This window comes from Perognathus longimembris, chromosome 3 (genome assembly GCF_023159225.1).
Source record: "Perognathus longimembris pacificus isolate PPM17 chromosome 3, ASM2315922v1, whole genome shotgun sequence".
Taxonomy (NCBI): domain Eukaryota; kingdom Metazoa; phylum Chordata; class Mammalia; order Rodentia; family Heteromyidae; genus Perognathus; species Perognathus longimembris.
Genome location: NC_063163.1, coordinates 120,935,173 through 120,960,441, shown reverse-complemented (window position 1 = coordinate 120,960,441; position 25,269 = coordinate 120,935,173). Strand labels below are relative to the sequence as shown.

The 25,269-nt window shown below is 55.9% G+C and overlaps 1 protein-coding gene across 1 annotated transcript in view; it reads right to left on the bottom strand.

The window, feature by feature from the left end:
- The window catches only part of Trpc6 (transient receptor potential cation channel subfamily C member 6), a 59,087-nt gene extending 34,076 nt beyond the window's left edge, over positions 1-25,011 (bottom strand). The window contains exon 1 of the mRNA XM_048344052.1: positions 24,811-25,011. Within this exon, the coding sequence (XP_048200009.1) occupies positions 24,811-24,965 (155 nt within the window). The 5' untranslated portion in view covers positions 24,966-25,011. The remainder of the gene's footprint in view (positions 1-24,810) is intronic.
- Between the last annotated feature and the right edge of the window lie 258 nt (positions 25,012-25,269).

Here is a 25,269-nt window from a genome sequence, read left to right as displayed (position 1 = left end):
CCACGCCATCTTCCTCTCGCGTCACACCAGCCTGTGTCCACGCCATCTTCCTCTCGCGTCACACCAGCCTGTGTCCACGCCATCTTCCTCTCGCGTCACACCAGCCTGTGTCCCAGCCATTGTCCCCCGCAGCACGGGCGGAGGCTGGCGTCACGCGTGTATTGCTTTGAGAGGCAGAGCCATGTGCACAGGCGTGGATTCTGATCCAGTTTGATAACGCGCTCTTGGGGACAGTAGAGAGTCGACGTGCCGGACGCGGGGACGCACCCCAGGCAGCTGGCCGGGGAAGGCGTTCAATCGCCTTGCCTCAGTCACGGACAACACTATGGTCCCGCGTCCCCCACGGGACACGTTCCCGCTTCCCCGCAGCCTGCGTCGTGAGATGGAAAGGGAAGTGCTCAGACGGCGCAGCACGGAGCTCAACGGGGCTCCAGGCGTGGGCGAGGGGCTCGCAGCTGGCAATGCGAGGCACCCACGGCTCACGCGGCGTGGGCCAGGGCTGCGTGTGGACGCGCGGGGACGCGGCGTCTGGAAGTGAAGCGGGGCCACCGCAGGGCAGGGCCGCCTGAGGGCAGGTGTGCGCTGTCGCGGGTGGCCACCGCCCAGGCCCAAGGACCACGCCAGACACGGGTCTCATTCATGACGCGGGTCCGTGGGAGCCACACCTTCATGCACGTTCACTGGCGAGCCCCAATGAAGAGTTAGTCACCCCCAAAGCTCAGAACTGCAGTTTGGGGGAGCTGAGCCTCAGAGCTGGGGTACAAGGACGCCAGCCCAAATGGCTCTGTCCCGAGGTCTTTCGGGGTTATGGGACCCCAAGGATTAAGAACAGGTTCGAGTCCCTAGGGATCTGGGCTCGCGGCCCCTCTGGGCCCCTTGCAGAATGTGGGAGAGCCTCGCCGCCAAGAAAGCCCGGCTGAATCAGGAGCCCTGTTGCGCGAATGGCTTTTGTCTGCAAGGGTGCTCTGAGCCTCAGCGTCCTGGCCTGGGGGGCCGGGTGGACCCGGCCTGGCTCTCGGGGGGCTGGGGGGCCAGGGGGCTGGGGACTGGGTGGACCGGCTCGGCTCTCGGGGGGCCGAGGGGCTGGGTGGACCTGGCCTGGCTCTCGGGGGGCTGGAGGGCCAGAGGGCTGGGGGGCTGGGTGGACCCGGCCTGGCTCTCGGGGGGCTGGGGGCTGGGTGGACCCGGGCCGGCTCTCGGGGGGCCGGAGGGCTGGGTGGACCCGGCCTGGCTCTCGGGGGGCTGGGGGCTGGGTGGACCCTGCATGGCTCTCGGGGGGGCCGGAGGGCTGGGTGGACCCGCCCGGCCCCTGAGGGCTGCGTGAGCTCGGCGGCACGCTAGCCCCACACAGCCGTCCCCCGCGGGCTCCACGAGGGCTGCGTGCAGCGCGGCTTCGCCAGGACCGCGCCGTCGGTGAGGACATGCTGAGCACGTGCCTCCGAAGGAAGGCGTTCGCGTGGCCGGCCTGTCCGTGGAAAACGCCCAACTTGCCTGCATCAGGGGAATCCAGCCAAGATGGCGACACGGCATCGCCCGGCCCACGGACACGCGTTATTCTAAGCAAGGGCAGAATTCCAGAGAACAACACGGGGATTCGTCCACAGTGAAGCCCAGGGCCACCATGGGACCCGGTAACCACGCGACCCGAGGGTGGAGACGGGAAGGGCGGGGCGGGTGGGTGGGGTCAGCACGCGCCCTGGGCCCCTGCCAGACTCGCTGATCCAATGAGGCCTCGAGGGGCGGGGCGGCCCTGGCCTGGGGGGGGGGGTGCGGCCCTGGCCTGTGGGCAGGCGGGGGGAGGGGGTGCGGCCCTGGCCTGCGTGGGGGGGGGGCAGGGGCGGGGCCGGCAGGCGGAGGGTCAGTGGCCACCGTTCGGCGGCGCAGCGGGCAGCGGGCAAACGTCACTAAGGCTTCTTCCCGCGTCGGGTAGCTGGAGAGATGACAAGGGGACAGAGCGGCGGAGACGCTGACTCAGACATCCCGACCCATAGCCACCCGTGGAGACGGCACACGGTGGCCCCGAAAGACACACCGACGTCAACTGAAAAAAGGAGCAAAGTAAGCCCTCGGAGGGGAAAACATCCAAAGCCCACGCCACGCGTCCCCGGGCTGCGAGGACGGCTCGTTCTCCGAGCGAACACTCGGGACCCACGGACCAGCTGTGTGTGAAGACGGGGTGCACTGGGGACCCAGGGGGCAGGGGGGGGACACGGCAGCTGTGTGTGAAGACGGGGTACACTGGGGGGGCGGGGGGGGACACGGCAGCTGTGTGTGAAGATGGGGTGCACTGGGGACCCGGGGGCAGGGGGGCAGGGACACGGCAGCTGTGTGTGAAGACGGGGTGCACTGGGGGGGGGACACGGCAGCTGTGTGTGAAGACGGGGTGCACTGGGGGGGGGACACGGCAGCTGTGTGTGAAGACGGGGTGCACTGGGGACCCGGGGGCGGGGGGGCGGGGACACAGCTGTGTGTGAAGATGGGGTGCACTGGGGGGGCGGGGGGACACGGCAGCTGTGTGTGAAGACGGGGTACACTGGGGACCCGGGGGCGGGGGGGGACACTGGGGACCCGGGGGCGGGGGGGTACACTGGGGACCCGGGGGGCAGGGGTGGGGACAGAGAGAGCAGCCAAGCGGGTCATTGGGAATGAACCGTGCCCGTGGCCGTCGGCAATGCCGTGGGCAGCCCTCTCTGCACAATTCATCCACACTACAGCGCGGACGGAGGGCAGAAGGCCCCGCGGCTCTGTGGGGTGGGCCTCGGAAGACGGGGAGGGCGAAAGGGTGGACGAGCGTAAACAGGGTTGCCGTGATTGAGGCGTGCGTGGAAAAATGGAATCATGAACCGTGTTGGGGTTGTCTTAGGAAGGGGTAAAGGATTGTCACGGGGGAGATTGATGTGACTGCGATAGATGCGCGCATCGAAACGCCACTCCGGAATGCCCTTGTGCAAGTAACGTGTGCCAAGATAGCCTAGGGGCAGAAGGAAGTAAAGACACGGGGGGGGGATGCATTTCGGGGGCACATGGTAGACAAGCACCCAAGGAACACCCTCTGCACAAGCAAGGCGTGCAAATGAAGGGCGTGGCAGGAGGAGGCGGCTCGGGCGTCGCGTGGCCTGGGAACTGTCTGCCTCGGTGTGTTGTAACTCGCTGGCGCTGTCCGTGGAAGCGTGTCCTACGCCCTCCGGGTCACCTAGGTCACGCCGCTCCCTCATTCCTCGTGGACCCGCCTGCTCTGCAGGCCAAGTAGAGAGGCCTGGCACCAAGTGGTGAGGAGACCACAGATGAGCAAGCAGTAGGAATAATATGAAATTACACTTGAACCAAGATCGCTCTGGCTAATCACGTTTCCAGGAGCTTCTCCAGCTCTCTGACTCCATATCAAGAAACTCTGAAAAACTTCTAATACAGTTAGAGCCTCATTGTCTCCAAAACCACGTGTGCCACAGCCACACTACACAAACGACTTCGCCGCCCCAGAGCTCCATTTGGAAACCGAGAGTGCCCTACATCTTCAAGGAAGACTGACTCTCCCCAAAGTTCCTCCAACCTCAGGACAGGAGGGGAGGAACACAGATCTCTGGGGAGGGGACGGAGATAGTTTGCAGAGAAGAGGGAGATAGATTGCAGAGGAGGGGAGGGAGACAGATTATAGGGGAGGGCAGGGAGATATATTATAGGGGAGGGGAGGGAGATAGATTATAGGGGAGGGGAGGAAGATAGATTGGAAGGGAAGGGAGGGAGACAGATGGGGGAGGGGAGGGAGACATTGGAGGGGAGAGAGATAGATTATAGGGGAGGAGAGGGAGATAGATTATAGGGGAGGGGAGGGAGATAGCTTATAAGGAAGGGGAGGAAGATAGGCTATAAGGGAGGGGAGGGAGATAGATTGCAGGGGAAGGGAGAGAGATAGATTATAGGGGAGCAGATAGATTATAGAGGAGGTAAGGGAGACAGATTGCAGGGGAGGGAAGGGAGACAGATTGCAGGGGAGGGAGGGAGACATATTGCATCATCGTGAGACCATCCCTTGCTCTCCACACAACCACTCTCCACTGAGGATCTTTCTTACCAGAAGAATGTTCATCTAATTAGTAACGCAGCAGTTTTTAGATCACAGGTCTGGGGGAGTGATCTAGTGTATCTGAATATAAAACTCGTCACAAGACTATTTCAGTTGTTGTTTCTTCATTGTCTATAGCTAAAGTCTTCCAACAATCCCCAAGTCTCTCGTTCAAATGGTCTGGTGGCCCTGAGGCGGGACAGGCTATACAAGGTAGCCTAACATTCCATGTGCATGGGTGGCAAATTGAGCCAGGGAAATTGAGGTGGGAGAGATGGGGAGAAGATGAAAGCATGAACCCAGACGCAATATACTCTCCAAGGACCTGCTGCCCTGCAACTCCTCGGGGCAGCTACTTAAAGATGAAGAAAGAAGAACGTGGCCCAGGGACCTTCTGAAGCAACCTGGAGTCTGTGATTCTGCCCCCACACTATCCTTGCCTTACAGATGCTTTTAAAATCGACTTTTGTTTTCTTTGCCCAAGCTTCCATCAAGCAACTCAAGTTAACAATCATAAAAAGTAAAATAATAAAGAGGCTAGATTCACCAACGAGACATGGGTTCTAGTCCTGGCTTGGTCATTTGTTGAGCATCTGACTTCCTATAAAACGATGGTTCTCGTGCTCAGGTGTCACAGGATTCTGGGGAGGGTTCGCTCTGCCGCGGTGGCTTCCCTGTATGCCTGTGACGAGGCTTCGCTCTGCGGTCCTGACCAGCCTGGACCTCGTCATTCCCCTGCCTTCTCCTCTCACGAGCTGGGATCACAGGTGTGCCCACTGCGACTGGCTTGTGTTTATGGAGAACATTCTATGGAGAGCATTAACCAAGCCCATGTGTACAGCAACTCCACAGGGCCCTGGGTGCAAGAGGCCGACCACGTTTCTGCCTCGTGCCCTCTTCGGTGGGAGTCTGTGTCTGGAAGAGCAGCCAGACGCTCTCCTCTCCGTGATTCTCCTGTCCCTCCCCGCTCTGCCCCCTCTCCGTGATTCTCCATGTCCCTCCCAGCTCTGCCCCCTTTCAAGCCCCCGCCTTCGCCTTCTCCAGAAGTGGAGATGTGCAGACAGCATCTTAACTACACACACCTACATTTTATTACATCGATACACTTTGTTACATACTTTCCTAGAGACACATACTTTGTTATATAACAGATGCATCATTTTGTGCATCGGGAAGCAGGCGCCCGGGCAGGCCGCTACCTCTCAGGCTCCACTGTGAGCTCAGTCCCGGAGCTTATCCCCCCCGCCCAACCCGTTATGTGAAGGAACAGCTTGTTTACCCAGGATGAGGACCAGCTATCTTAGGGACAGCACACATTCCACAGACCTCCCCAGGGCTGATGCTCGTGAGATCGATCAGCACTTAGATGGCGGTCACACCGAAGCAGAGCGGGCCCGGCTGGAGGGGGGGAGGCTGGGTGGATACACCGCGGCGGACAGAAACCACTTGGCCTCTGCCGGGGGAGGGAGGGGGACGGGGTGGGGGGGCAGCTCCCGGCCAAGGCGCTGGGCAGACGGACACGCCCTGCCAGCTGGCCGCTGTGTGCCTGGCTTGCGCTTCGCTCTTCCTCTTCCTTGCAATCTCCACCGGCCCTGCCAGGTAACGGTTCGCCCTCTGCATCTCACTAGCTCCTCTGTTTCTCTGAGACAAGGTTTTAAAAGGGCCGAACTCAGGATCCTCCCGCCTTAGCCTCCTGTACTCGCAAGTGTGGATTCTCCCAGGAGGCTCCTGGTCCTTTCTTTTAGGGACATCCACCATCGTTTTCAACCCTTTGGAAGACAGAGGTCATACACGAACTTGAAATCACACGAGAACTTTGGCGAAAGAATTCCACACACACAAAAAAATCTGCTTTTCCCATCTGTTCCTATCGTTAAAAGCCAACACGGTAACCAAGTCTGTGAACACTGTATATGTGCTTGATACATTGTATATTGCATATGTGTCTACCTGACCTAGACAAGGGATGGAAAAACAGGTTGTAAGATATCACAAGAAATGTACACACTGCCCTACTATGTAACTGCACCCTCTTTGTACAACACCTTGTAAAAAAATTTATGTTCAATTAATAAAAAAATAAAATAAAATAAAAAGCCAACATGGTAGTTACTTAGGAGAAAAAACAACAACCATATCTAGGCACCTTTGACTTCCTTCTCCCAAACCTTAAAATTAGAAAAAAAATAATCTTGCTTGCACTTTGTCTTTTGCCTCACGTTTTCTGTTTCATTCAGGGCTCCTGGTGCTGATCACTTGCTGTTCGGCGATGGTTCCTGCCGTCGTGGGGGCCAGGCAAGGGCGGGCTGGCGGCAGCGGGCCGTTCGCGGTGTCCTCGCCCACGCTGCACACAACCCCGAGCTGTCCTCACGGTTCACCCAGAACCCGAGCAGCCCCGGCTACTCCCCAGCCGCGCCCCCCTCCTTCCCGGGCCTCCGTTCCCAGCCAGCTGCGCTGCGCCCCTGCACCTCCGCCCGGAGCCCCCTCCTCCCCCACCCGCAGATCCTCACCGCGACGCCACCGTTGTCACGGCCTCCCGGACACACGTGGAAGAAAACCCCGACCTCCACGTTCCACTGCTCCAAGCTCCTCTGCACTCCACTTTCACCTTCCCTTCCTTGCTGTCTGTCTGTCTGGGTCTTCCCAGAACACACACACACACACACACACACACACACACACTCACACACACACACACACACACTCCACTCAGATGGCCCAGGCCTGTCCCTTGCGGCTATTCCTAGGGCGATGGCGCCCTCTTCTGTCAGCACTGCGGAGCCCGGGCAGGCGGGCGGGGGTCGGCTGCTCTGCGGGTAGAGGAGGCCGTGGTCTCTCCCGATTCCTCTGTGGCCTGCGGTGCTGCTCACGGTGCTCCAGAGAAACACGAGCTCCGCCACAGGGAGGAGGATCTTCTATCACGAGGCTAAGACGCCGCAAGCTGCCGGCTGGGCGGGCCGAAGGACGGGCGCTGTGGTCACGCGTGAGGAGGGGGCGGGCTGCCCGGGGGGGGGGGGAACTCGCCTTCCCCACCCTGTGGGTCCACGCGGCCTCCGGTGGGTGGAGCGGTGCCCACTCAGCAAGGACACGCGTTATGCCCTCCGTCAACCCAACAGCAGACACCATCCGACACGTCTGAAATCCACTGAGTCGGAAACGTGGGTGCCCAGTGGCCCGGGCAAGCTGGCACCTCACACGTGGGCCGGGCCGGAGAGCCACCGCAGGGCAAAGAGTCACGTGGCTCTCCTCTCCAGAAGTTGCACACTGGAAAGGACGTCGGCCTGAACGCTGCATACGTGAGGCTGCTTCCGCCAGCGGACGCTCTGCTCTCCCAAGGGACGTTTCTTAGGCCTCTGCATCGTCGTCGTGGATCTGGGAGCCACTTTAGATGCACCTGCGGCTGCTGCTTTGCTTTCTTCTTCTTCCTTACGGCTACTCTGGGCCGGTGTTTGCCGCCCGAAGCAGGCCAGGATGGAGAAGGGAGAGAGGAAGCAGCGGTCCTGCCGCAGCTCGTTAGTTCTTTTGCTCATTGTAGCTCAAGTCTGGAGTTGTGTCAAGAGTTCGGCTCCTGTGAAGTTCTGCTTCCCCTTTCCTATTCTGTGCTCGCTCTGAAGATGGAACTGTGGCGTCGCTGCTGTCACCAACCATCTAGAAATTTCTGTCCATAAATGGATATCGGCAAAAACAAAACATGGATTCCAGTACACATTGGAAACGTTGTAATGAAAACAATTTCAATCTTCAGTGGAGAGTAAGAAAGTAAAAGCTTATTTCTTCCCTTCGGTTAGATAGGAGTTCATCACGCAGAGTCATTAGTGACTGAAATTGAATAGAACAAATTGAAAATGATGATGAAACCTGCCAGCAGATCTCCTCTGGAGGTTAGAAAATGAATCCAATATCAACTCAGATATTCTGTTCTATTCTCAATGATCACTTAGGACATGAACATCTAGCAATATGGTTATGAAGGTATTCTGATGGCCACAGGAGATGATGGGTGGGGTATAACGATCGCGTGTAGAATCCTCTGCCTTTCTCTAAAGCCATTTTGGCACAATGCGTTTTTCTCTTGTTCATTTTCTTGTCTCTGTATTCTGCTGTAGTTCTAAAACAGTAATGGCTGTTAGCTGGGGAGGCATCTGTCTACGAGGAACAAGATTTATCCTTGCCAGACTTCATTCTGGCTTCCTTGGAAAGAGACAGCTGCCTGTGTCTGACGGGCTCGCCAGCGCCCTTCCCTCTAGGAGCAGTCTCTCCTTGCTGCGCGGTGATTGTCCTCCTTGTACACATTCAGGACTGTACACCCTGGGGACACTGTTATTTCCATCCTACTACAAGGAGGAGCAGGGCTTCTCCACTGTCAGATTTTAAATTTTTTCTAAATTGTTCTGTGATCTTTAATAAGTAAGCGTGCCACGATTCAAACCTTGCCTCCAGCCCTTTCATTTCTCATACAAGCTCTGCTAGCTACTTTTTGCCCATGATGGCCTTGAACTCCTGATTCATCTAGCTCTACCTCTACCTCCTGAGTGCCCAGGGTGACAGGAGTTCACAACCACACCTGGTATGGTTCTACCATGATGCAAAAAGTTTAGAAGTCTGGGGTTTTTCATTTCAATATTCCTCATTTCTCAGAGCAGCAATACAAAACCTGTGTGCTCAGAACTATAGGCACGATCTTCATCTGTAAAAAGAGACAGTGCTGGTGTTTCATGCCTGTAATCCTAGCCACTCAGGAGGCTGAGATCGGGGTTTGAAGTGAGCCCAAGCAGAGAAGTCCATGAGACCCTTATCACCAATAAATTACTCAGAAAAAGCTGGAAGTGGCGCTGTGGCTCAAGTAGTAGAGCATTAAGCCTTGAGCAAAAGAAGCTCAGGGACAGCGCCCAGGCCCTGAGTCCAAGCCCCAAGACCAAAGAAAGGGCAGACAGGAGAATGTGATGTAATGGTCACCTATGGGTAAGGGTGGGTGTTTTTCTTTTGCATGTCTTTTGTTGTTATTCTATGAATTTCTGACACTTTGCAAGGGATGTATTTTCCTTGACAACCCACGTGGTACACTTTCCAATTATTCCTCAGTTTCCATGCCTTAGAAATAGACAGATGAACACGTCTCACCAGCTCACTTGAAAGAGCTACTGTTCTAAGCAGAAATGTAGGAGAGATCAATATGTTTAGTGCCAATTACGTTGACCACCGATTTTAGTAGCACCGTGGAGGAAACAACCGAAATCAAGTTAAATACTCCAAAGTGCTATCCTTTCGGAAAGAGCTCTGGGTGGTCATTAGCCTGGCTTGGAGGGCTGCGTGGTTGTCATGGAACCTTAGCTTGGTGACTTATTAAGTGTGGGCTGAGCCGTTTGATCTCGCTGAGACTCAAGTTCACTACTTGTGAACGAGGAACCAGCATTATCAGTCTCCAGGTCTGTTTCTATAAGCGGGGGAGGGGAACCTGTGCGAGAGTCCAAAACAAAGGTGCTTTGTCTTGGGGCTGTCAAGACGAGGTGGTGCGATAAACGGGGGGCAGAGGGAAAGGGAAGAGCCCTGACGTGGGCAGTCTGAGGGGAGGCTGGGGGGAGGGGGGCCACTGTCCCCCTGACGTGGGCAGTCTGCGGGGAGGCTGGGGGGAGGGGGGCCACTGTCCCCCTGACGTGGGCAGTCTGAGGGGAGGCTGGGGGTGGGGGGGAGGGGGCCACTGTCCCCCTGACGTGGGCAGTCTGAGGGGAGGCTGGGGGTGGGGGGGAGGGGGCCACTGTCCCCCTGATGTGGGCAGTCTGAGGGGAGGCTGGGGGGGAGGGGGGCCACTGTCCCCCTGACGTGGGCAGTCTGAGGGGAGGCTGGGAGTGGGGGGGAGGGGGCCACTGTCCCCCTGACGTGGGCAGTCTGAGGGGAGGCTGGGAGTGGGGGGGAGGGGGCCACTGTCCCCCTGACGTGGGCAGTCTGAGGGGAGGCCTGGGCTAAGCGTCAGTGCCGCAGGTCGGAGGTTGACAGGGGCTGAAAGGAACGAGGGACCCGAGGCCACGAGGACGCGCTGGGAGGCTGGCGAGGGGCTGGGCGTGGTGCTTTGCTCTGCAGTTTCCTTCAGCCATGGCCGACAAGGCCACTACAAACACATTTAAGTCTGGAGGTGATTAAAAAGAACTCGGATGGACGGCAAGGTTCTCAAATGTCTCCTGCTGGCTACGTCGACCTCACAGTGCGCACCAATGAATAACTGCCACACGCTACCGCCCACTTGACATCTACAATTACAAACACCCTCACGATTCTGGAACATTCCTACTAGAGAGCGAAGTCACATTAGCCAGCAGGAGGATGAACAACAGATAGGTGTCATTTTCTTCTTTTTCCCAGAGAGCCGGCTGTTCAATGGAAAATAAGGAGTAATGAGTCCATTGTCAAAGGAATCCTCAGGTACTGTAAGTACCAGCCGTGATCAAAAGGTTAGGGAAAAAAGCTCCTAGCGTCACTCAAAGCCCAGAAAGCTCAGAGAGGAGCCGGGGGGACCGCGGGCGAGAGAGGAGCCGGGGGGACCGCGGGCGAGAGAGGAGTCGGGGGGACCGCGGGCGAGAGAGGAGCCGGGGGGACCGCGGGCGAGAGAGGAGTCGGGGGGACCGCGGGCGAGAGAGGAGCCGGGGGGACGGCGGGCGAGAGAGGAGTCGGGGGGACGGCGGGCGAGAGAGGAGTCGGGGGGACCGCGGGCGACGGTCACTCGGCGGAGCGGGGCGCATGCGTGCCGCCTACGACGGAGGAAGGGCACGCGGACCCCTCCCTGACGCCTGGCTGACCCCTCGCTGGACAACAGGCGGGCAGCGGCGAGGAGGTGCTGCCTTTAGAACCCCATGGGCACGGCTCGCTGCTGGGGGAGGGAGGGCAGACCCCGGGTGGGGAGGGCCCCTGGGGGAGGGCAGACCCCCACGCAGCGGGGGTGTTTGCTGACTGCAGTGCAGGGTAGAGTCGGGAAGCAGCCACACCCCACCGCGGACTCAGATACAGCCTTGTCCGTCGGGATCCGGCTTCCAGAACCATCCACCGTCGCATAACAAAGACCAATGGGACAAAGCACGAGACCCAGGAATCGAACCACGCAGCCAGGCCGCCTGCTTTCCAATGACAGAGCCAAAAGCACACACGAGAGGACACATCGCCGGCAAACCTGGTCCTCGCCACGCGGGGGAGGGGACCCGGCACAGGGGCGACACCAGCTGAGTCCCAAACCTCAAAGCAGACCTGAACCCCACACCTGCTGCGGGAACACGTGCAAAAGCGGTGACAGGGGCTGGGGATATAGCCTAGTGGCAAGAGTGCGTGCCTCGGATACACGAGGCCCTAGGTTCGATTCCCCAGCACCACATATGCAGAAAACGGCCAGAAGCGGCGCTGTGGCTCAAGTGGCAGAGTGCTAGCCTTGAGCGGGAAGAAGCCAGGGACAGTGCTCAGGCCCTGAGTCCAAGGCCCAGGACTGCCAAAAAAAAAAAAAGCGGTGACAGCACCGGCGGCATCTCCCGGCATCCCCTGGTGACAGACAGCACCGATTGCATCTCCCGGTGACAGCACTGATGGCATCCCCCGGTGACAGCACCGGCGGCATCTCCGGAACTGGACTCCAGCGCCCGGAGAGGAACATCAGAACCCGACTCGCCACATCAGAGTTCAAAGTTTCCGTGTGTCAGAAACTTTTTATTTTAAAAACCTTTTCTTCTCCTCTTTTTAGGTCTGAGAGCGGAATCGCCCACTGGCCCGTGCTCTGCCCAACACACGACACCTCCAGTCACAAGGCTTCGTGTTTGAATTCCTCGGAAGCAACTCGTGGAATGAGAGGAAAGCTTCAGCAGCTACTCAACAGAAGGACAGTGTCTGGACTATACACAGAGCTTGAAAAATTGAAAGTCAGGAGAACAGATAACCGAATGAACAGGAAAGCAAGTTATATGGAAATTCTCCGAAGTACAACGGCCTCGTGAAGAAATGTTCAACATAAAGGAAACCCAAATAGAGATAAGTGCCTACTTGAAAAATGTGTATTTTGCCACTGTAAAGGTCAATGAATAAAGTTTAAGTGTCATTAAACCCATTTATACGTAATCGTCATGCTTAACGAGTGGAATGTATGTGCATATAATTTTTCAAATGAATGATAAACTTAGACTAAAATTCTATGAAGACTTGTGATTTCAACATAAGAGATAAATCTTCAGAAGAAAATATGAGAAAACTTTTGTGACTTCGATTACACGAAGCCCTGGGCTATAAGAAGCATGAACCACTTTAAAACTGATCAACTGCACTTCATTCAAATTCAAAAATTCTGGGCTGGGAATATGGCCTAGTGGCAAGAGTGCTTACCTCACATACATGAAGCCCTGGGTTCAATTCCCCAGCAACACATATACAGAAAATGGCCAGAAGTGGCGCTGTGGCTCAAGTGGCAGAGTGCTATCCTTGAGCAAAAAGAAGCCAGGGACAGAGCTCAGGCCCTGAGTTCAAGGCCCAGGACTGGCCAAAAAAAAAAAAATTCTATGCGTTGATGCTCAAAGAAAATGCAACTGCAAACTATGAATGGGGAGAACATATCAATCCCACACACACTTAGCGTGAGAACTTCCTTTGTGACTGGAGAATACTAACAACCCCAAATGAGGCCCTTAGGTTCGAGGGAGCAGACAGAAGCCGGGGCCCGGGAGCTGGAGGATTCTCGCGGTGCCGGGGCGTCGGGTGGAGAGCTCGGCCCTGCCCGGAGCTGGCACTTGGCTGGTGGAAGCGCAGACTGCTTCTTCCCATGAGCTCCTAAACGCAGCCCCCTTTATCTGACCCCTTTGTGTGGCGTCCGTGGTGTCTGTGCATTTTCACCGACGCGCCCTCCTCCTGCTCCTCGGCCGTCGGCGGGCGGAGGAGCGCAGCCAGGAGAGGAGGGCGTGGGGACGCGCGGAGCCCGTGGCGAAGGCGGAGGGGAGGCCGCGCCCTCTCGGTAACGCAGAGCAGGACTCCACCCGCGGGGGAGCAGCGGTGCAGGGCCGCCACACCGACGGCCACACCACGCGCTGCAAGCGAGAATAACGCACGTTTCATAGACAACAGGGAAAATACGCAGAGAAAGAACAGAATTTTCAATACATGTTCCTGAGCAAATTGGTTTTCTTTAATGACAAGTACAGAAATGTAACACCCAGGTAAAATAAATAAGAAAGCAATCCCAGGCAGAAGGTGGGGGTCGGGCTGAGCGACAGAACCCTTGTCTGCGTGTGCACAGAGGTTCTGGGCTAGATCCACGGTACACACACACATACACACACACACTACATACACACATGCACATGCACACACGTGTATACATACACATGCATACTCCACGCATACACACATACAATCCCAGGCAGAAAAATGACCTAAATATGAAAAACAAAACCAAAAGACTCATTGCCTCCGAGGAAAGGCGGATTTCTTAACAAGCCGCAACATGCACCAGCCATAAAGCGAATGCCTGTTACCTCAGGCAAGGTAAATTGAAGACTTCTTTGTGCTTTTCAAGCAGTAAGTAGCGGGAGGCCACGAAGTAGTAAAATGTGTAATTAACTAGTATTTAGAACATGGAAAGGAACTCTTAGGGAGCAATATGACAATAACGGGCAACCTAATAGATACACCAGGGTTTTTTAACCTTGATAGGGCACTTTTCAGAAAGATACCAAGTGGGCATCAATATCTGAACACCTCAGTCCCTTTCAGTAATTGGGGGACCTGAAATTTAAACTACCGTGTGATGCCATTACACTTCTACCAGATTTTCAGACGTAAAAATGTCTAAAAATATCCGTATGGGTCAAGCCCCTGGCCCACAAATGCACAAGCAGTTGCCGTGCCCTGGGTCACCCAGCAAGAGCTGGTCGGGGTGAGAGTCTCCCCAGAAAACCGGGGCACGGGGAGACGGGGAGATCGCGAGGGTGGCCTGACACAGAGGAACCTGCATTCTTCGGGAGGAACTTGGCCGCAGCCCCGGGAAGGGAACCCAGGATGAAGAACCCTGGAAGCAGAGTCGGGGTCCTGGCTGCCCTTGAAGTGAGGGCGCTCTCCCGCGCAGACGTGCTAGGACCTGAGGCCCAGCCCCTCTCTGCTTTAAGGAACCACAGCTTTCCCGTGTAAAGGCACCGCCCTGCCATCCTGGATTAGGAGGCAAAGGGAGGCTGGGCATCCACGGTAACGCGTGTGGAGTAGTGAGGGGACCGGCAGGCGGCATCCACCTGCTGACCCCGCGTCTTCTCCAGGCTCCCGGGAAAGAACTGGCAATACGTCAACATGCCCGCCAGGCCATCTGCATTTGCGTTCTCGCGGATCATGTCCCAACTGGTATTAAGCTCCGGGGGAAGCGTTTTTCATAATTCTTTGCCTTCAGTTGACACTGCCCATTAAACTGTCAGCTGCTGGTCCCCCAAGGGACCAGGTGCCTCTTGTGGGGTCAAAGGTTAGCGCAGGCCCGAGCTCGATGCTGGAAAGGGAGAGGCAATCTCAAACCACGTCTGTTTAATCACATCCTCTCACATTCTAGATGTGGGTCACAACTGTAAGAAAAATAATAAGGCTGGTGCTAATGCAGAAAGGGGCAGATTCTGTGAAAACTATTGCCCAATACCAAACCTAGTCAGGGAAGCAACACTTGGTAAGATACTCAGTCAGCCGATATTTAACCAACTGATACCCAAGTGAAAGCAAGTCAGCACTGAGGACATGACTTTACCACTGGGTAAAGCACAAAGTAGCAGGATTTTTCAAAAAAATCAACCCACAAAACAGCAGCTTTTAGCCAGGTGCTGATGGCTCACACCTGTCATCCTAGTTACTCAGGAGGCTGAAATCTGAGGATCGCAGTTCAAAGCCAGCCTAGGCAGGAAAGTCTATGAGAGTCTCATCTCCAATTAACTCCCAGAAAAGCAAAAGTGGCGATGTAGCTCAAGTGGTAGAGTGCTAGCCTTGAGCAAGAGAGCTCAGAGACAGCGTCCGGGCCAAGTTCAAGCCCCACAACCAACAACAACAACAAAAAAAAAGAATCACATTTGTTTAATTTTATATCCTTTGGGCTCACCTGTGAGATAAAAGTAATAATTCTACAAGCTGGAGCTGGGCTTAGGCAACAGAGCACCTTTTGGCAACTATGAAACCTGAGTTCCAACCCAGTACCAGCAGAAAGAAAAGATACCTATGTTTCATTAAATTATAATTATTTTTACAAGTCGAACCATGTTAATATTATTGAGTTCACAAAAGCTAAATAGCCATGCCTGTTAAATTTAAACTACAAGTACATAACAAACATTGAGAATGAAGCAGTCAGTACTGATAGCACAGATTGCGTGAAGAACATGTTTCTACAAGTGGCTGATCAGAAAATATCTTCTCAAGCCAACATGCTTTCATAAATAAAAAGTTCCATCTCACACTTCCTGGAAATGAGTATTCAGCATTTAATCAGTAACTACAGCCAATGACAGTAAGTAGATTAAAAAGACGAAATGAATATCATAAACTGCCACTGATTGAACACAAGAACTTTAGAGTATTAAATAATACAGCACGTTTATGGCCAGCCTAGGGTGCCACTCTTAAGAACAATGTGTTTTTGTACGCCATTTGTCAAAAAGAAAGCCATCAGATAGCACATTTGGCCATTTAGGCTAGTTTTCTTTTTGTCATAATTTATTTTTTTAATAATTTTATTTTCAATTATTCTCTCAAGAAGTCAGCTAAAGTTTACCGTTTTGCCACCTAGGGTAAATTTCCTTTCTTAACATCCTTGTCTAGTAAGAAGTGCGCAAACTCTACTTCGTTTGTGGTTCCAAATGTTTATTAGTTAATCACCCATCTCCAATAAAGCATGTCTATCAATTAGCTATCCCCAAAAGAACCCCAAAATTCATGTGATTTCCACATGGGTCTGGTGTTTCTGCAGGCCTCCTGTTCAAGGCAATGTCTAACCCTTTAGCAAGCCCACACTCTATTTCGAAAGACATGGCGGAGCAGCCACCCTGAGCAGACCAAATCCCCTTCCACACACCCACGTGCTGCTGGCTAGTACGGGGGTAGGTGCCCAAAGCTCGGCCCTCTCCCCTATGATGGAGCCCACGCGTGAACAGGCGCGATCCGCTCCGCTGTGCCTCCTTGCAGAAACCGGGCCATGGGGAAACTGTCCCAACACAGGGCTGCGCGTTCTGCTCTAACCACATCTAGCCATCCTTGACCCAGGAGGTCTGTGTCTGTCCGTTTACAGGTGAAAATCCCAGGCCCTTCTCCATCCTCAACACCTCCTAGTCCATCATGCGGGATGGAGTGTCGTTCTCAGGATCTGGGAGGTTATAACTTCCTCGAATGGAACGAAGCATCAAGTTGTCTCTAGCTGTTCAAAATGAGAGGGAAGGCGGTGGAGAGGAGGAAGCAGTATAACCTGGACCTAACACTCACAAAGCAAGAACAAAGTCACGGAAGGTACATTTATTGAATCAGCTAGAATTAATGGGCTCTAAATGTGTGTGTGTGTATGTGTATGTGTATACATATATATATATTCACATTCTGTCTCGGCAGGTTACATGTCAAGAAACAAAATGACGCAGGAGGAGTTTGTATCCAATGATAAAGTGTTAGTCGATCCACTAAGCATAAAACAGAAGGAAGTAAGTAGAATCAGAAACTGAGTTTTGCTTTGGAGATTTCTTTGCTTCTCGGCATTTAGATTTGTTTATCAACATTGGTGGACACCGAGAGCGAATTGTAAGAGAAGCTGAGTCTTTGCTGTCAGGTTGCCCAGGTTTGAAAGGTGTTTCTAATCAAGATGATGTCTCAAACGTTGCCAGACATGGTAACTCATGCCTCTAATCCTGGATATTTGGGAGGTGGAGGCAGAAGAAAAAGAATCCAACTCTGCGCATCTCTCCTGGAATTCCCCCCTTGCTATCCTACTATTGGTCGTCAGAAGGCAAGGCCACGTCTAATTCTGGGTTCTGACCAGGGCCTGGGGTGCCAGACGTCTAGAGAAGATGCTGGCTGTGATCCACGCGGACAAACGAGTGGCTCTGCTGTTACATCTGGCAGAAAGGACGAGAACACCTCAGAAAGCAGACTCACCCTACTCCCGGCCAGCGGAAAAGAAACAGGCCTGGCTGAGCTCTCAGAGAGCAGCTACCTTTCCATCTGCGCGTCCACAAGTTCGGGAAGTGGGGCACAAGGAGAAGGTAAGAGCCACAGGGTACAGGGTAGCCTGACCCAAACAGCCCGACCCCCAAAACAAACACAGCACTGATCTCAGCCCCCCAGACACAGCCCTGATCCCCCAAACACAAAGCCTCAGCCCCCCAAACACAGCCCTGGTCCCCCAGAACACAGCCCCAATCCCCCCACACCTAGCTCCAGTCCCCACTCCTGTCTGACTCGTCTTCTGGACCATCCTGGCCCCTCTCGCCGGCCTCTGTCTGTCTACCCTGGAGCCAGCATGGACTTGGTTGTTAATCTTTTGTTTCTTCCCAACTAGGTGTTGTGACCCTCTCGGTGGATCCGAAGCACCGCTAGCAACTCACTTCAAACTGAGTGAATAGAAACACGACGGCACATGGCCAGGAACACGTTGACTCGATGACTCGGTGGCCTTGTGATCACCAGAGGCCCCTGCCGGGCGCCCAGGGTGGCCGCTGGCTCCATCCCGCCTCTGAGCACGCACGTCACAGGGTCCCCGTGAGTCCTCCCGAGCCCGGCCCGCTCCGGGCTGTGTGCGGCCCGCCCGCCCGCCCCTCCCCACGGGAGAGCTCAGCTCACACCGCCGAGAATCGCCGTGGCCACCTCTCTCTCGACTCCACACTGGGCAGCCGAGGAGGAGACGCGGCTGGGCACCCGTCCTCCTCAGCAACAGGCTTACGCTTCCCCTGCCCCAGGAGCCGAGCCGACACGGGGGCCGCGCAGGGGACAGGAGACAACTGCGGAAAGAAGCGCTTCAGCCGCGCGAGGCGCAACGGCAAACCCCCATGGGCCTCTTCGCTACATGCAAAATGTGTGTGTGTGTGTGTGTGTGTGTGTGTGTGTGTGTGTGTGTGCGCACCATGTGTGTTACGTAGGTATAGCATTCCCGGGAACACAGGAACAGACACACCGAACTCTGCCTGCTTGCAAGCTGAACGGATGAGGAGGTGACTCTCCAACCACCTGAGCTCAGACCGAGGGGCTTCTGTCAATACGGAGAAGGCGCCCTCCGTACTCCAGGCAGGGGGGAGGGCAGGCAGGCGGGGGGAGGGCAGGAAGGCAGGGGGGGAGGGCAGGCAGGCAGGGGGGAGGGCAGGAAGGCGGGGGGGGAGGGCAGGCAGGCAGGGGGGAGGGCAGGCAGGCAGGCCGGGTGGGGGGAGGGCAGGCAGGCAGGCAGGCGGGGGGGAGGGCAGGCAGGCAGGCGGGGGGGGCAGGAAGGCAGGGGGGAGGGCATGGGCATACAGGTAGGGGCAGGGAGGGATTGCAGCAGGCAGGGGCGGGCATGCAGGTAGGCGGGGGGGGGGATGCAGGTAGGTGTGGGGGGGGAGGGGGCAGGCAGGCAGGCAGGGGGGAGGGCAGGCAGGCAGGCCGGGTGGGGGGAGGGCAGGAAGGCAGGGGGAGGGGGCAGGCAGGCAGGCAGGGGGGAGGGCAGGCAGGCCAGGCGGCAGCACGGCCGGTGACGGGTGTAGAGCATCTTCCAGAGGAGAAGCGAGCACAGAGCTTCCTCCTCTTCGCCTGCCTCTTCGCTGAGGCCCACCTAGGGAAGCCAGATGTCACTTCAGCAAGTTGCGGGCGCACACACAGTTATTTTTTACACTTCTGTCTGCATTTCTGTTACACTTCTTATGCTGAGCACTGAAGTTATTCACAAGTTGAACAGGAACGAAAACTAATAGTAGCGATTCAGCAACAGACGGTCGCTCGTACCGTACGGCGTGCGGATTCCTCCGCACTGGAGGCCGGGTGTGCGGGCCCTGGAGCTGCCAGGCCCCGAGGCGCGGAGCCCGGGACTCTCTCAGGTCTGCAACCTGCCACTCCCTTCCGACGCCACCGTGGTGTGCAGAGGAGAAAAGATGAACAGCACACGCGCAGACGCGTCACTAAATCGAAGTCACTAAGAGCTGTCTCGCTGTCCAGACGCCAGACGGAAACAGATGGCCACTCGCCGTTCCCCGCAGGGGCACCCTGGTTCCTGCCCGGGAGGCGTGGGCCCCTCTGCCCCCGGCCCGCCACCCTCCCCACGGCTGCCTCCCTCCACCTCAGAGTCTCGCAGGGGCCGCCACGCCCGCGTTGCCCCAGCGCGGCCCGCCATGCTGCCGTCGAGGCTCTCCCGGTCCACGCGGCGGGCGGTCTCCGGAGCCAGCTTTCTGCCGGAGCCACGGAGACGTTGGTGCTGGAGCTCACTGTAAACCCCACTTGTGAAATGGACACCACCACATAAGTGTGCAACCCACGCCCGTTGAGGAAAACGGCCCGTTCTCCAGCACAGGTCAAAGGGTCACGGAACATCCCAGGGCTCGGAGGTCTGTCCTCCCCTCCGAACGGCCTCTCCCTCCCTCTTTGTATCTCACAGGCCGTGTCTAAAACAGACCTCCCTGATTCCTGTGCCATCTTTTGGTGGCTTCCCCTCCTCTCCCCGCGTCCTCCTCCTGTGGGGAGGGCCCCGTGGACTCGGCATGCTTGCCCGGGGTCGGAACCAATGAGGGCTAGGCTGATGTTTTCTACTTGTGGTCATCAATGTGAATCATTTGCTTGTCACAGCCAGGAAATAAATATCCTGAGCACCAGGCAAGACACGGAAAGCTATCGATAAGCACCTTTCATCATTCTGGAATCGGTGGTAGGACAAAAACAACATTTCATTTTTGAGATGGAATACTATTCAAACTATCCATGTAAAACCTACATCAAAAAGAGGATGGATTTACAGTGAACTGTGCCGTATTCTATGAGAACTAGACAGGGATGGGAAATGTTGGGAGTCAGTGAAGCTTTGAGAAGACTCAGCCTGACTAGTCATTAGGGAATGGCTTTCCATCCAGACAGTTAACAAAGCAGAGCCTCCGTGCCCAAATCGAGACCAGCTGTGACACCCGCCACCCTCTTATTTACTGGAAATTCAGAGAACATCTGAGTAACTGGAAAGAATTTTGTCACAGTGATGCTTTAAGATGTCTCCAAAAGCTTGAAATCACCAAGTGTCAATTCAACCTGTCCTTTGTAAAGTTCATTTTAAAACCAACAGCTGGCTCTGTTGTGAGGAAAGTGCTATCATCAGAAGGAAGGAGACCACAAGGCCTTGGGGGCAGCTCGCCTTTGGTTTGGGGATCCGTGGATGGCAGGTTTCAGTGCATTAGCACTTGCAGAAAGAAAGATGGCCTCCACCCTGATCACAGCACACACACACACACACACACACACACACACACACACAAAATAAGCATTGCACAAGAATCTTGGCACATCAGGGCCAATCCATGGCTCTGCAAACACTTATGATGAGAGAGAAGAGAGGAAAAGAAGGAAAATACTTTCCAAGATCACAAGCCACCCCCCCCACCCCACCCCACATCTACCTGTGTCTGATGCCAACGCCCCCCGGGCTTTCCACCTGTGTGTGCTGTTTTGCTCAGTCAACTTAGCAGCTGTGTGGCTTGCTGAACACAGCTTAATCTGTCCATTTCAACACTGTGGTTTATCAAATGGACATTTAAGAAACAGCTCAGTGCCCTCTCTCAAGAGCCAATTACATCGGTTGACAACTAGAAAACAAAGGCTAGTCAGCCCTCAAACACATGTAAATATTTCAGACTGGCCCTCTGCAAAGACAGCCACTCACAGCGACCTGGGGGAAACTCTGGGAAACACCATTTGCCGTGACCCGTGACAGTTGTGTCCCAAGCACGGGTGGCATTCAGATTCCTGTGGCACTTGTTTTCACAGGACACCCTGACAGCAAGGTGGCTGTGTCCACCCGGCTGGCTCAGAGGCACCGAAAGCTTAGGTAACAAGGTGTGCCAGGCGCTGGGCGTAGAGACGAGCTCCGCTCCCTGGAGCTAAAGCTGCCGGCAGAAGAGTCCAGAGCAAACAGCAATCACAAACGGAAATTTCACCCAACTGGACCCAATGATCTTTAGCATTTTCTTTTTTTTTTTTTTTTATGAAAGGGAGAAAAACCAAAGTGGACTCAAGAAAACATTCTCCTTTTTATGATTCTTGCTCTCAAGGATGACTGCTCGTGTGAAGTTAGTCTAACAACTCAAGACACAAACCTGTCTAGGGGGAGAGGGTGCCATGTCTACTTGGAGGTAAACAAGCATTCCGTTACCGAACCACTGCGGCCGTCTAAGCACACCTGGCAGCCATTCAACAGCCCGAAGCGCTGGCACCCTAACACGCTTCCTGACAGTCATTTGTTACCGGGGGACGCGGACTGTCTCAAGCCAAGGAGACCTGGAAATGAAACAGGCGGTTGCTGTCCCACAGAGCCCAGACTGGCCGCGCGGTGGGGAGCGGGGGGCCCGGCGATGGCCCCGAGGGGCGAAGGCCCAACCCAGAGCCAAAGGCCGTGCCGGCACTGCTTCAGAACTCCAACTCTCTAGCATTGAACAAACGCTTTCTAACCCTGCCTTGCGTACGGCTCCGGACTTGGGTACTGTTACCCATTACTCTACAGCTCAATTGCACCGTAATTCTTCCATTGACTTTTTTTTTGGTCATTTCAAGATCTACATTTTCCAGGCTGGACATGGTGGTGCACGGCTGGAATCCCAGCCCTTGGGAGGCTGAAAGAGGGGAATCACAGGTTCAAGGCTAGCGTGGGCTGCATAAGGAGATCGTTCTACATAGTGAGACACTGTTTCACGAGAAAAAAAGGAAAGGATGGCTTTCACTTCTTTGGATCAGTGTATTTTTATCAGTCACACGACACCTAAGCTGAATTTACCTCTTCATTGAGTTGTTTTTTTTTTGGGGGGGGGACACCATATTTTTTAATAGATGTTCTATCCATTTGCTTTTAGAAATGAATCTTGGTCTTTTCTTGGTGCATAACAGTACATAATATGATGGTGATTTTAGCAGACTCACCCCTCCACTGCTCTCTGCCCCCCACTTCCTGTCCCCTTTTCTGTCCCCACAGGTGTGCTATGAATATCAACCTTGCGTACCCCTATTTCCCATCCTTCCATGTTGCTCTGCTGCTCCTGGCTCTCGCGTGGTTGTGCCTTCGTCTGGTGCCGGGCTGGTGGCTTCCAGGGCTCTGTCATTATTGGCACCACTTGCTCTTTTCCTGAAAATCCTCGTGTGTGGGACTAAGCTTTCATCGTGGTTTCGTGTTCCCCTCTTCCAGGAGCCCCAAGGGTGTTCGCAGTCTAAGGATTTCTAGGTCATCTAGGTGGTATTCTTTTTTTTTTTTTTTAATGAAAACTCCTGTGGCAATGTAGGCCATAAAAATAAAGTTCTCAGGGGAACGTCTCTGCTTCTGACTCGTAAATTCTGGTCTTCCCAGTTTGTGCTGTGGGTACAGTCCAACTTCGAAGCAAAATAAGGGCCCTGCCCATACCAGAAACTACTGCTTCCAGTTCTCAGCCTCTCCTGAGGAGTTTAGACCCCAGCTCCTTGGACTCTGGGCCCAGTGCTCCTCAATGTTGTGTTTTTGTAAAAAAAAAAAAAAAATTATCTCCATCTATTTTATTTCCAATGCTTTAGTTGACAGGTAACAGTTCCATGATTCATAATCAGTCCTTCCCTAGCAAAAAGGTTAGTTGGGTTCTGTTTCAGATGTTGAGATGTCAACGACTCTCGACGTGTGTGTGTGTGTGTGTGTATGTGTGTGTGTGCTTATGTTCTGAAGTTATGGGTCACTTATGGACGTGAACGTTTCCTGTTAGTCACCACTGAATACTGATTACAATAAAACATTAATTGCCAACTGAAAGTTGGAAAGAGGGAAAATTTAAATCTTTTCCTTCCAAACACCATTTCAAAATATGAATATTTGTACTCTTAAGGCTCCTGAGTACATGTAAGATCTCAAGAAAATTCACCACAATTTTCCCTATTAAAACTTCCAATAATATCCATAAAAATCTTTTCACAGACTTCGTGAACTGTGAGGCAGACTTTTTAGCAAGAGAATTTATACCACAGAAATAGCAACTTATAACAAGCAAGGATCTTACAAGAAAAACAACAATCTCAATGGCTTGAGAAAATGACAATCCTGAGCCTGCTTCAATGGCAAGTTAGAAGCCTATGGAAGAATTTATGTGTACTTTACCAAAAGAGAGCAACTTTCGTTAGCTTTCCCCCTACAGCATAGATGGGGAGGCACTATTGCTTGTTGGTTACATTTTTCAGTTACTTGGTTATGCAAGGGGGAGAAAACAGTGGCTAGAACCTTCTGGAAATAATAGATTCCGATAAGATGACTTCAGTCCTGCAGCGGGCTTCACGCCTGAGTGTCTGGTGATGAGACACAAAGTCCGGAGGGAGCACTGTGAAGTGGAGCCCGGGCATCACCCCTGTGTCCTAGAACCACACGGTTTACACGCCCATCATTTTCCCAACGGACACAGAAATAACTGACCTGAGATCTCAGGTGCTTTTGTTTGTAGGACAAATCTGATTTTATTTTAAGTAATATATATGATATATGATATATGCATATTTTAATAAACAGTGCCAGTCCTGGGGCTTCCCTCCGGGCCGCCCCCCCCACCCCCGGCCGCTTGGGCCACAGCTCTCCTTGTGGCTTTCTGGGGGTGCACTGGAGGTCACGGGCTCTCCTGCCCGGGCTGCTTTGGGCCACGATCCTCAGACCTCAGCCTCCCGAGTAGCTGATTCCCGGCGTGGGCGCCGGTGCCCGGCGTGGGTGCACTTTTGGAGTGCCCGATTTAGCCAGCTGGTGACATTTCCCGACCCACACCCCATCTCGGGAAGACTCACTTCGGGGCCACTTTCTAAGGCCCACCTGTATTTTGAACAGAAGCCTCCCACGGCGTTTGCCTTTCCCTAGCAAGCGTCTCCCCCTCGGGTCCCTGGCCGCGCGTGGGTCCCCTGCCCGGGGCTCCCAGGGGGGCTGGGGTTGCCCACCGCGCCCGCCCGCTCGCCCGGCGCCCGGCAGGGAAGTGCTGGGCGCCGCCGGGGTGCCGGTCCCGGGCTCTCCGCGCTCCCCTCCGCGCTGCCCGTCCGCCCGTGTGGCTGCAGGACGGAGACTCCGCGGCGGAGGCGCCCCGGGGAGGGGGCCAGCAGAGCCGCCGTGGCCTCGGGCCGGGCCGGGCGCACCGCACGTGGGTCCCGCAGAGGCGGCTGCGGGGGCCCCGGGGGCCGAGCCAGCGCGGGGCACCCGGCATGGGCTCCGGACCCCGCGCCCCGCGCCCCCCGCGCACCCCGGCGCTGGCCCCGCGCCTGCCCCGCTCGGAGGCCGAGCCCCGGACCCGGGCGCCACGAAGACCCCGGTGCCCGCCGCGCCCGGGCCACAGCTCGGGGACCGGGCATAGGGGGTCAGAGGCCGGTGCCCCGCGGCCCCCCGTGGCGGAGCAGCGCTCGCCGCCGCCTCCCCCTGCGCAGGGGTCCCGGCCCGGGCGGACGCCCCAGTTCCTGCGCCCCTTCCCTCCCCTGCGCCCCGTTCCCCCCGCCCCCTGCGCCCCTTCCTTCCCCTGCGCCCCTCTCCCGCCCCCTGCGCCCCGTTTCCCCCGCCCTGCGCCCTTCCCTCCCCTGCGCCCCCCGGCGCGGGCACTCACGGGCCGGGGTCGTAGCCGAGGCCGAGCGGGCGCGGGCCGCCCGGGTCGCGGGGCTCGGGGTCCAGCAGCAGGCGGTCCTGGCTGTCGTGGCGCCGCGCCGCGGCTCCCGGGACGGAGCCGGCGCGCCGGGGCGCGAACCCGGGGCTCTGGGTCATGGCGCGGCGCCCGCGGAAGGTCCGGCCGGGGCGAGGCGGGTGCGGACGCCCGGCGGCGGTGCTCGCCCGGGCGCTCGGGTTAAAGGCGCCACTCGGGGCGGGGCGCGCGGGGCCGAGCGCGGCCGGGGGCGGGGCGGGGCGGGGCGCGGCCGAGGGGGCGGGAGAGGGGGCGGGAGAGGGGGGCGGGAGAGGGGGCGGGAGAGGGGGCGGGCCTGCGTGCACCGGGCGCCGCGCTCACCGGCTCAGCCCCCGAGCCCACCGAGCCCCGCCGCGAGGCCGCCCTTGGGCCACCGTGGGGCCGGGA